This window comes from Macaca mulatta, chromosome 15 (genome assembly GCF_049350105.2).
Source record: "Macaca mulatta isolate MMU2019108-1 chromosome 15, T2T-MMU8v2.0, whole genome shotgun sequence".
Classification (NCBI taxonomy): Eukaryota; Metazoa; Chordata; class Mammalia; order Primates; family Cercopithecidae; genus Macaca; species Macaca mulatta.
In genome coordinates this window covers 57,875,077-57,887,492 of record NC_133420.1, presented here as the reverse complement: position 1 = coordinate 57,887,492, position 12,416 = coordinate 57,875,077, and the positions used below count along the sequence as shown (strand labels likewise).

The following is a 12,416-nucleotide window of genomic DNA, read 5'->3' as shown; positions in this document are numbered from 1 at the left end:
AATTTCTGTTGGAAATGGCTGTAATAAATGTGTATAGGTTTCTGTCACATGGATTTCTAAATGTGTAATTCTGGATCAAAAACTGCATTCTTTTTTTAGGATTCTTGAAACATATTCTTTAATTATGTTACCCCAAAGTAGAACCAATTTAGATGACCAAAACTGGTATGGTGGTATGTCCACCTAATTGAATTTTTTAATAGCCAATTTTATAAGTTGGAAATAGCATCTCATCTTAGTGGACAACTCTGATTGCTAGTGAAGATCAATTTTTTATGCATTAACTGGCCATTTGTAATTTTTCTGTAAACATTTCATGTCTGTTTTTGGTCCCATTTTTATTAATTTGTTCTATTTTTTAAGTAATAATAACTTGTATCATATTGTTATAGCATTTTCCCCAGATCTTAAAACTTTAGTCATTTATGATATTTCTACCATATAGATGTTTTAAAGTTTTCCTACATGCAGGTCCAGTGTCATTTCTCAGATGTGTATTGTGTTTTTTCTTCTTCATCTTTCTTATTTCTACTCATCCTTCAAGGCTCAGTTCACATTCCACTTTCTCTGAGCATGCTTTTCTTGAATACTCCAGCTCACAATAATCGGTATTAGGCATTACATGCTTACTGATTTGGTTCATGATCTAGCTTTGTAGTATTGGTTTTTTTCCTACTTGTATGACTCTCTTACAAGATTGTAAGGTTTCTGTGAACAGAGATCATCCTATATTTCTTTGTGTCTTCTATACCATTTACCTTGGGACTTTGCCTACTAGATGTTTTGAATAATGAATTTTTTCTATTTTTATGATTAGGTTTGAATGAATAAATGAATTATGATAATAATAAAATGCTATTACATAACTAGCACTCTTTACATTGTCAATAATTTCCTCTTACCTCAGTGGTTTTTCGTAGCAAGCAAATGAAATAGAGATTTTCATTCTCATTTTTATGGATAGTTGGTAGTTATTTTCCTTATGAATGTGAAAAAAGGTATAAGAAGTAGCATAATTCTTTTCAAACCAAAAAAAAAAAAAAAAAAAAAACAACCAGACTATTCAGTAGTGAAGTATGTCATAATGCTATGGTATTGCATTCATGAATGTGAAATAAGCTATTAATATTCATGCCTAGTTCTGAGAATTTATTTTTGTTTCTTTTGCAGTGCCATACAAATTACATTCCTGTCTGTGGATCAAATGGGGACACTTATCAAAATGAATGCTTTCTCAGAAGGGCTGCTTGTAAGCACCAGAAAGAGATAACAGTAGTAGCAAGAGGACCATGCTACTCTGGTATGTATGATATTCTTCTGAATAAATTTTGGAAAATATGGTGGAATCATTTCTAAAAGGGAGTTTTGAGTCAGAGGTATATTTCCACAACTGCTGCATGGATTGGTGGTGGTGGTTGTGGGGAGTGGGGGAATCTGTTTTGCCCTCATTTAACGTTGTTGCTTTTGCTTTTTTTAACCTCAGGTGGTCTTGTATGGACTTATGTTACTCCTTACTACATTGTTAAGGCTTAACACCCTTTTTGTAGGGACTTTCTTTTCATGTCCTTTGCCTTATGATTTGAACGTTAGAGTGAGCTTTGAAGTGGGGAGTGATAGGGGATCTGTCTTGATGATTTTTTAAAAAGAGGTGAGGAATTTCTGTAGAAAGTCATTAGCAGTATCACAGATTGTTGCTTTCCAAGTTTTTTTCTCTGCCACCTCTTCATCCCATGCTGTTTGTATTTACTTCATCTTTTTTTTCCTTCCTGAATTAGTAGTGGTCAATTTGGTGAACTATTAATATTATTTTCTTACTTGTGTTTGTATTAATGTTTGGGGATAGAGATGCAGGTGAGGTAACTTGAATTATTATATTGAGGTTAGTGGTAAAGGTGAAGGCCATTCTTATGGGATTTCCACTTCCTTTCTTTCCCTATATATTACAGTGTTCAGAAATTGTCTCTTTTACTAAATGTGACAATTTTAGGGTCAATCAACTACAAAGTCAAAGGGGACAGTCTCCAAGGTTGTTCTCACTTCTGACACCAGCTGAGATCAAGAGGTTCCCCAGCTAACCACTAGGCTCAATAATTTGCTAGAAGGGCTGACAGACTCACTAACAGGTATTATATGCATGGTTATGAAGGGAGAGGATACGTGTTAAAATCAGCCAAAGAAAGAGATGCCTAGGACAGATTCTGGGAATGTTCCAAACATGGAGTTGCTGATTTTTCTCTCCCAGTGGAGGCATGGACAGTGTTAACTCCTCCTAGTTACAGTGTGTGGCAGTGCACATGGAGTATTGCCAGCTGGGAAAGCTTGCCTGAGCGTCAGTGTTCATAGTTTTTTCTTTATGAGACTGGGTCTCACTCTGTCCCTCAGACTGGTGTGCAGTGGCACGATCATGACTCACTGCAGCCTTGACCTCCCAGGCTCAAGGGATCCTCCTACCTCCATCTCCTGAGTAGCTGGGACTACAGTCACATGCCAACATGCCAGGCTCTTTTCTTTTCTTTTTTTTTGTAGGGACAGGGTTTTGCCATGTTGCCCAGGCTAGTCTTGAACTTGTGAGCTCAAGCAGTCTGCCTGCCTTGGCCTCCCAAAGTGCTGGGATTACAGGTGTGAGCCATTGTACCCTGCTATTCATAGTTTTTATTGGGGCTCATTGTGTAAGTATAATTGATGAGTTGGTTGTGTGGTTAGTTGAAGACTCTGGGTCCACTAATACTGTGTGACTCGTAGACTCCATGATTGGTCTACTCTTCATGATTGGTCTTTCTAGTGTAACCGACCCCCACCCTAAGACTTAAATGTGGCCCAACCCCCAACACTAAGTTCCAGTGTGGGCAGCACCCTCCCTTAACCAATATCCTCCTATCAGGTATGACGTAGGTTACCTTCCGGAAGCAGAGGGAAAAGCCCAGACCTCTCTTGTAGTAAGACCAAATTCTTTCTATACACGCTAAAATAATCATGTGCTTGGAGAAATTATTATGTTTTGAGGCTAGTAGATTATGATTTGGTGTGGTTCTTATATACTTCTTTAAGTACATTGTGTTTCACAGAATGATCTAGAAATTAAAGAGGAATATGGAGGTTCTTTCCAATCCCAAATTATGCTTCATTTATGAGGAACATGTGTTTAAGACACCAAGTGCTTTGATAAACAGTCAATGTTAAACATTAGGCGGCGGAGTGGTAGATTGGAAAGAGCACTGCACCAGGGTTACAAGACCTCACCTTAACCTAACTCCAACCCTTATTTATTGTGTAACCTTGGACAAATCACTTAACCTCTCTGAGCCCCAATTCCTTAACTTGTTAAGTGGATATTATCTCCTGTGGTTGTTAAATAAGAATTGAATGAGCAAAGTTATAAGCTGCTATATTGATTTTATTTTCTGAGTGGGCAGTGTTTTGTTATTTGGTCTTTTGTGGATCCTATTCCTTGAAGTAGAAATACTATTCTCTTTTCCTTACTTGAAAACTCATTTTCTTATGGTTAAGGTTGGTCTTAAGCCTTTTCTCCTCTGTGAAATCTTTCTTCTGTGACATCTCCTGGCAGAGTTTGTTTGTGTAAACAAACTTGGGTGTATCTCTATACGTATACCACATTGTATTTCATTCATCTGACATAAGTACCTCCAGCCAAATCAGTGCTTTCTCAGTGGGAAGGTACTGTCTTGCCTAGGGATGTATATCATAATCTCAGGGTGGGATGGAATCCTGTAGGTTGGGGAAACGCATACCATTTACAAAATATAACCTACGGGGAGACTTCTACCTTGTTATCATAATAGCCACAGTATTTGATTTATTTAAGGATTCTAAAAGACAAAGGAAGGTATGAGTTTTTATATTTATTAAAATTAGACATGGTTTGAATAAAAGATTGGGAGTAGTATTTCATATACTGGGAATATGTCTTATTTATCATTTTATTCCTCGCATTTACCATGGTGTCTGGCACATAATATGTACCCAATCATTGTATGTGGAATTGAAGTAATAAAGGGGTGTTTTCCTAAGAAGAGTTTGGTCATAAAAACAATTTTGAGTTTCCTTTCTCCTTCTCTTTTTTTCTGTTCCATCACTCTTTTACTTCCTCCTTATTTACTCAGAGAAAATGTCATTTTGTGGTTGATTAATCAAAATTGAACATAATTTAAGACTTTCCATAAAATCCCATGAAGATTTTACAACTGATACTGTATACAATATATATTTTTCTAATTCCTCCTGTTCTGCAGTATCTGGGAATTTGATTATTGTCTGAAGGAGCTTGAAGGGAAGGGAACAGTATTGTTGAGTGTTGTTTTCTGCTCTAGAGGACAATTTGGAGAGCTAGCATGGGTTCTTTAGGATCCAGGGTATCCTCTCCCCTGGAAAGTGCTAGATAAAGTGTCAAATTCCTCACTTGCTCTCTCTCTCTTTTTTACATGACTCTGTGCTCATGATTTTATATCATTACCCTGTTTTCAACATGTTCTGTGCTAATATGTTGGTTCCTTTAGGATTATAGAATAAATATTTTATATTAATTATACTTGAGACTGGCTTCTTTCTGGTAATTTTGATGAAGGCTCTTTTTAATTTTACTAGTGACAAGTCAGGTTAAGTTTCCTTCTGATTGGATTTCCTAGAGGAAGTTAATTTTATTAGTAATGTGAAAACCTCAAGCCTTTGGTTCTTTGCTTCCTAAACCTTGGGGCTTTTCTTACCTTTTGGCTTTTGGTCTTTATCCGCAGATTTCATTAAGAAGATTTTTTTTTTTTTGGAGTAAGACCCAAAGCTCTTTTCCTGCCTTTCTAATAAAAGCAGCTTATTCATTATTTCTCTCAAGCTTTAACAAAACTAAAATTTTCTCCTATGTTTTAAATGAGTGGATTAAAATTAATTATTTATATTTAGCCATTTACTTTTCAGTATTTAGTGTCTTTACTCTGTGCAAAGCATCTGGATATGTCCTTAATGGGATACAAAGATATATGAAATATAGATGATTATGTATCTAAGCAATTTATATTTTGAGAGCAGCATAAAATAGGTATGTAAGAACAAATTGTAAGATATCAAAAATTTGAGAAAGGGACTGAGAATGGATATCACAGTTTTATTTTTGATAGAAAATTTTATTATTTGATAAGATGAGATTTCCAGGAAAAATGTTCATATTCATTCTTTGTTTTTCTTCTCAGATAATGGATCTGGATCTGGAGAAGGAGGTAAGTTTCAAGTACCTCTTAAAGGATATTTGCTTTGCTTTGCTTGCTTGCTTTCTTTTCTTTCTTTCTTTCTTTCTTTCTTTCTTTCTTTCTTTCTTTCTTTCTTTCTTTCTTTCTCTTTTAAAAAAACAACTTTGAGATATAATTGACATACCATATAATTTGCCACTTGAAGTGTACAATTCAGTGACTTTTAGTAAATTCACGGTTATATATTCATTAGTATATTCAGAGTTATATATTCATCACCACAGTCACTCTTAGAACATTTTAATTACCTCAAAAAGAAACCATGCACTCCTAACCCAACTCCCCCTCTCAGCTCTAGGCATTCTTGTTTCTCGCATTTTTCCCTGGAACTTTGTTGTCAGACTAAGGGGAAGATGTTGTAGTTTCTGTTAAATTGAGGTTGCATCAAAGTGACTTCTTCTTGGATCATCCCCACAAGTGATTTTAGCTTGGACTAGAGTATTTGTAACTCTTTCCCATCCCTTGCTTTCAAGTTTTTGCTCATAAGGAATTTTAATGGTACAGGGTTAAAAACTCCAGAGGAAGTTGTACATAGAAAAAGGAAGACTTGCCCAACAACTCTCATGGAGTTTAGAGTTTAATTTAAACCTTTAACAATTTCCTATCTATGTTTTTGATTTTATTTTACAAATATATGAAGTATTTCTGTTGTTTAAAAGATTAATATTTGGTAATAGCATATAATGGAGTTTAAATGATCAGAATTGAGATTGACTAATCTGTATCATAGTCTAATGAGGCTATAGTTCTTAATGAGTATGTACTGTATACAAAATAATGTTTGAGGTATTATGGGGTACACCGAAGAACACCCACTTCAGTACAATTCACACTTAATGCAAATGGAAACTGCAGTTATGATCCTTTCAAAACTGCCTGAAAGCTCACTCCATACTTCTACATTTCATAGAATCTTAAAATTTCAGTGTTGGAAGGGACTTTGAAGGTCTCCTGGAGAATAGGAGAACTGTCCTGAGGAGAAATTCAAGGATGACAGTCTCAGCTAAAAAAAAAAAAAAAAAGTTAAAGCTGTCAAACAATAGAATTTGAAGTAGATGGACATGTTTAAGCCAAAGCTTTATAATCACATGTGAAGGATCAGGTAATAAATTCCAGATCTTAGAGCTGGAACAGATTTTAGGCGATCATATAGTCTAGCCCCTGTGGTCAGGTATTCAGTTAGGAAACTGTCATTGTCATTGTTCTTATATTAAAGAAGTGAGAGTTCATCTTAAGATATGCTTATATAATACAATATTGGGCTGGGCGCTGTGGCTCATGCCTATAATCCCAGCACTTTGGGAGGCCGAGGCAGGTGGATCACCTGAGGTCAGGAGTTTGAGACCAGCCTGGCCAATGTAGTGAAACCCCATCTCTACTAAAAATGCAAAAATTAGCCAGGCGTGGTGGTGGGCAACTGTAATCCCATCTACTCAGGAGGCTGAGGTAGGAGAATTGCTTGAACCCGGGAGACGGAGGTTGCAGTCAGCCGAGATTGCGCTACTGCACTTCAGCCTGGGCGACAGAGCGAGACTCCATCCTAAAAAAAAAAAAAAAAAAAAATTTAAAAAAAATTTTAAAAGCCAGGTGTGATGGCGTTGTAGTCTCAGCTACTTGGGAAGCTAAAGTGGGAGGATTGCTTGAGCCCAGGAGGTTGAGGCTGCAGTGAGTGGTGATCATGCCACTGCACCCTGTCTCAAACAAAACAAAACAAAACAAAAAATGCTGGATATCTTGCCCTGAGGATGTAGGTTGACCTTTTTTTTTTTTTTTTTTTTTTTTTTTTTTTTTTAGGGCGTATGAGTTAGAAGGGCTAAGTGGTTTGCTCCAGTTAATATACAGACCTTAGTGAGGTCATGGTAACTGTAGTATTTCTGAATATTATTATGTTTTGGGGCCTCAGGATTATTTAGGATGATAATCCCTGGTATCTGTTTGGGAGTATTCATGAGAGTTTAGGGGAATATTTCTACTTAAGGATAGGCAGACACCAAAAATTAGAAGTTTGGCAGCATTACCAAACAGGTATGGCAAATTTGTGTACCTTTTTAACACCCTCTTTATTATAAGACACCTCCTGAGGCCGGATGTGGTGGCTCATGCCTGTAATCCCAGCACTTTGGGAGGCTGAGGTGGGCAGATCACAAGGTTAGGAGTTCGAGACCAGCCTGGCCAACCCCATCTCTACTAAAAATACAAAAATTAGCCTGGCGTGGTGGTGTGCACCTGTAATCCCGGCTACTTGAGAGGCTGAGGCAGGAGAATCACTTGAACCCAGGAGGCGGAGGTTGTGGTGAGCTGAGATTGCACCACTGCATCCCAGCCTAGGTGACAAAGCAAGACTCCGTCTGAAAAAAAAAAAAAAAAAAAAAAAGACACTCCCTGAATAGTAATCTTTTTCAAACCAAATTCAAGAGAAATCCCTTGAATGAACTGAAATCCTTAAGTTGAATTCAGAACTGATCTCCCTGGCCAGTTTGAGATTAAGGATGTGATCCACTCTAGTTGAGACCCACAAAATGTAAGGCCCTTTCAGTGTGGGATGTGAGCTGAGTCTGGGGCTGGTGATATTTACTGTTTTTTTTTTTTTTGGCGTTGGGTCGTAGGAGACCTGCATACTTTTGTATCTGTGTATTTTTGGCTGTGCTAAGTGGCCAAGTAGAAAAAGAAAAGTCCTTTATAAAGAGACCCTTTTCCATTTTAAAATTTGGAAATAAGTATTTCTTTTAACTCTGAAGTTAGTTTTTATGTAGTTAGAAAGACAGGTATGAAACTGATGCGAGGAAAAGGTGAGAGTTACATTCTTTTGTGGTCAGGTGCTTATCTGCTGACCAACTTTGCACAGGCTGATTGCAACAGGAGGGTAATCACAGGACTAAATGTATTTCTCCTGTCTCTTTTCTTTCTCCCTTATTCAGTGTTATATGGTAATTAAAAAAAAAATTCATTATCAAACCTACTGTGTTGTTCTGCGTAGATAGTTTAAGGGATTATTTTGCCAGCACCAAAACTTCTTTTCCTCACAAAATATGTTGTACTCAGTACTGGCAACATTTTTGAACTTCAAGCATTGGTAGATTTTGGAGGTGACTATTTTCAAGAGCTCAGGTACATTTTCCTCAGAAACAGGATAATGACCACTGAAAACATGAAGCGTATCTGGAAAGGATCCCAACTTTTGGTTGAAAATTTGATTTTTCTTTTTAAACAGAAGAGGAAGGGTCAGGGGCAGAAGTTCACAGAAAACACTCCAAGTGTGGACCCTGCAAATATAAAGCTGAATGTGATGAAGATGCAGAAAATGTTGGGTGAGTTGGTTGAGGGGAAGGGATAAAGTTATTTAGAGATTAATCATCAGTATGATTATATTGTGGAAAGGTATCATTTACCTGGTTCTGTATCTTTTGTGTGTTTTCAAATTTTTTTGTTGTTGTTGTTGTTTAATGCTAGTCTATTGACTTTTAAGTTGATACAATACTATGGCTATTTAAGTCAGTTTAAGCGTTGTATTTTAGAATGAGAATCCATTTATAGTTTTTCTGGTTTTATCTATGCCTTTTTTCCTCCAGATAGTTTTGTATATTTTATACCAAGTGCTTTTGTCACTCATGTTCAGCCTTCATTAAGGTGGGTTTTGTAGCTGACAGCACTGTCTGTCCAATTTCCCATTCACTCCCTGTAAGAAATGGTGTTCTTTTGTAGAACAGTAAGGCTGCAGACATTTATCAATAGTCATGTTTGATTTTTCCTGTCATCAGTATTCTATTTATTTCCAATCTAATGCTTCTTTCATTTTCCTGCAGTGCTGGCTTTTTGTATATTTGATTCTAAAAGCTTTAATGTTGACTTTAGGACCTGGGAGCATAAATGGATCTTCTTCACTTCCTCAGTTTCCACTTAGTATCTATTTTAAAACACTTATTTATTTCTATAAGATATTTGTGCTTTCTTCCTTACTTGTACATATTTTTGGTGTGTATTCTCCAGTTCCGTGTTTATTCAGCCCTTAACTACATATTTGAGCCTTTCACTGAACAGTAATAATATGATCTAATTAGCATTAAATGTCCAAAGTTAGTTTTGCAAATTAAGAACACTCAATTTTCACTATTATGTACAAAATCAGCTATTTGGATGGCATTTGGTAAAACTGTGTTAATTTATTTGGTGCGTATTTCAAAGTGGGTGAGAACTGGCAAAAGACAAGTAAGTTCAGTAAAAAATAAACTCAACAAAACCTGAATTTACTGCTTCTGCACGTTGGTCACATAGATTGACCCGTGTCCATTCATTTCATTAGGAGTGGTTTGATTTGGAAGAACATGTTTTCCGAAGCAGATACTGGCCTATAGAACAGTAGAGAAATAAATGATGGGCAATATGGACTTACAGAGAGAACTGATAATAGATATTATGCTGTTTCTTCTTTTTATTTTGTACTAATGATATGGCATGATGAAACACCTTAATATATGTGTGTGTGTCTGCATTCTTCCTTAGTACTCTTCTGTAATAGTGTTCAGAGACAAAATAGCTGTCAGTGATTGACTGGCTTGGTCTTTTGGTCTGTTTTTATTCCTTTCATGGTGCCTCTATTCATCCCTATTTTATACATTTTTCTATTATCATTTTTCATGCCTAATTTTAAAAGATGGAAGTTTTTTGCTTAGAATTGAAACATATTCCATCTACTCTCAGAAGTGGCTCCAGATGTGACATCTACATGATAGGCTGGATGCAATGGCTCATGTCTGTAATCCCAGTGCTTTGGGAGGCTTAGGTGGGAGGATTGCTTGAGGTCAGGAGTTCTAGACATCTACATGATAAAATACATATCGTTATGTAAACACTTCCTCATAATGTAATATGTAGCCTATTCCCAATCAAAGTAATTCTGTCATGTGTACTAAATTAATTTTTTGTGTGTCTATTTATCTGACAGCTTGCTACCACTATTGTTGTAGATATCAGCTCTAAGCATAAGGAAGTGGACATAGACCATGGAAGGGCTTACCAATAGTAAGGAGCATTCAGGCTCTTACCAGCAGGCTAAGGAGCACATAGACAGTGACAAGCAGCCAACATCAGGCAAGGAAATTGATGCGACAAGAGGGAAATACGAAGGAAGCAGTTGGTATCTTTATTTAGAAAAAAGTGATTAAGCTAAAGCGTTTGATCCTTTTATGGAAGGAGACAAAAGGACATGTTGTTAATATCTAATCTTTTAGTCTGTAAAGCACTTGTTACTGATTGCAGTTGTTTTAACAGTGTAAATGTGTATCAGTGGTTATTTAATTTTTTTTTTTAACTTTGAAATGGGCCATGGTACCAAGAAAGTTATATAGCGGTTATGTAACTCCCTCAAGGTACCTTCCATGTGTTTTTCATGGTTGCTAGGCAGGTGAATAGTAATGTATCTAAGGGTAATTTTTACCCATCCAGCTGGGCCGTTTAGGTCTGGAAAATGGAAAGCTGCAGAAATATAACATTAGCCATTAAGTCTTGATTTTTATATAAAAACCTGTTATTTATTAAGATGTTACATAATTTTCTTATTAAAAGATAAACTTTTAGTTATTAAGAACAAAAGCTCAGTTATAATTCAAGTAGTTCTGTTATGACTTAATTATTATTATCCATTGGAATCAGAGTATTAAGGTAGGATCTTAATATTTATTTTCAGGCCAGGCATGGTGGCTCATGTCTGTAATCTCAGCACTTTGGGAGGCTGAGGAGGGCAGATCATGAGGTCAAGAGATCAAGACCATTCTGGCCAACATGATGAAAACTCGTCTCTACTAAAAATACAAAAATTAGCTGGGCGTGGTGCCATGCACCTGTAGTCCCAGCTGCTCGGGAGGCTAAGGCAGGAGAATTGCTTGAACCTGGTAGGAAGAGTTTTCAGTGAGCCAAGATCGCGCCACTGCACTCCAGCCTGGCAACAGAGCGAGTGTTTTATCAAAAAAATAAAAAGAAAAATAAAAAATAAAAAATTTATCTTCTAGTCTGATCCTCTCATTTTAAAGATGAAACCATTGAGGACTAAAGTCAGAGGGTTTGATGGGGGCATATTCTTCTAATTAACAGCACAGTGCTTTTCTTACCATCTACCTTTTTCTAATTTTCTTTTAAAGAAAAAATTCCTGGAAGGAATGTTATCTTTTTCCTACTTTGAGGACTGCTGCCCAGTGACTTTTTTTTTTTTTAAACAAAAACACTGCCCTTTTCATCAGCCTGGTCCCAGCTGTGATTTCTTTACTTCTGTATTGAGTCTTGGTCACTCTGAGTAGTAGCTGCTTTTAAATTCTGTTAGTTCTTAGCCGGCATCTAGAAATCAAATACCTATTTATTGAATTTCTTACGAGTGACTTTCAGTCTTTTTTGACTACACTTCATGTAAAAAATACATTTGCATTGTTATCCAGCACTCCTGTTTACGTACACATTGCACTAATAAATATTAAGTCAAACAAAATTCTGTGGAATAGTACTTACCTTTATTAAATGCAATGTACTCTAATATTTTCTATCTTACTTTTTTTATAAAATACTGGCAGTGAACCACTAAATTGACTTCATAATCCACTAGTGATTATGACCTGCAGTTTGAAAAGTATTGCTCTATAGTATAACTATAATAGATGTGTATTGCATGTATTTTTTTAGGTGTAAGTATTCATTTAAAATTTTATTGTAGGCCAGCTGTGGTGGCTCACACCTGTAATCTCAGAATCTTTAGAAGGCCAAGGCAGGAGGATTGCTTGAGCCTGGGATATCTAGGCTGCAGTGAGCCATGATTGTGCCACTGTGCTGTAGCCTGGGTGACAGAGCAAGCCCCTGTCTCCAAAAACAAATGAACAAACAACCCAGAAAGTCAAACATACTTTGTCTTTTCTCAATTTGAAATGTCTTCCCTGTCAGAAAAAATGTTATCAACCTATCTGATTTGCAAAGAGCAGCTAAAATCTTTCTCTTGCTTTTAAAAAGTCTTTCTCTTGCTAATAGTTGTTAAAAAAAAATCTGGTATTTTGGTGAGGGGATAAGTGATGCCGTGTAAGTTAATTTTCTGCTATTAAGAGAAGTGCTTTTTTTTTTTTTAATTTAGCCATTTAAATATAAATTGATTTAAATACATTACATACTTCTTTGCCTTCTTAAACA

The 12,416-nt window shown here is 36.2% G+C and overlaps 1 protein-coding gene across 1 annotated transcript in view; it reads left to right on the top strand.

Annotated features, from left to right (window-relative positions):
* The window catches only part of TMEFF1 (transmembrane protein with EGF like and two follistatin like domains 1), a 100,152-nt gene that overhangs the window by 34,224 nt on the left and 53,512 nt on the right, over positions 1-12,416 (top strand). The window contains exons 3-5 of the mRNA XM_001111631.5: positions 1,171-1,300; positions 5,199-5,225; positions 8,467-8,563. Coding sequence (XP_001111631.4) covers positions 1,171-1,300; positions 5,199-5,225; positions 8,467-8,563 — 254 coding nt within the window. The remainder of the gene's footprint in view (positions 1-1,170; positions 1,301-5,198; positions 5,226-8,466; positions 8,564-12,416) is intronic.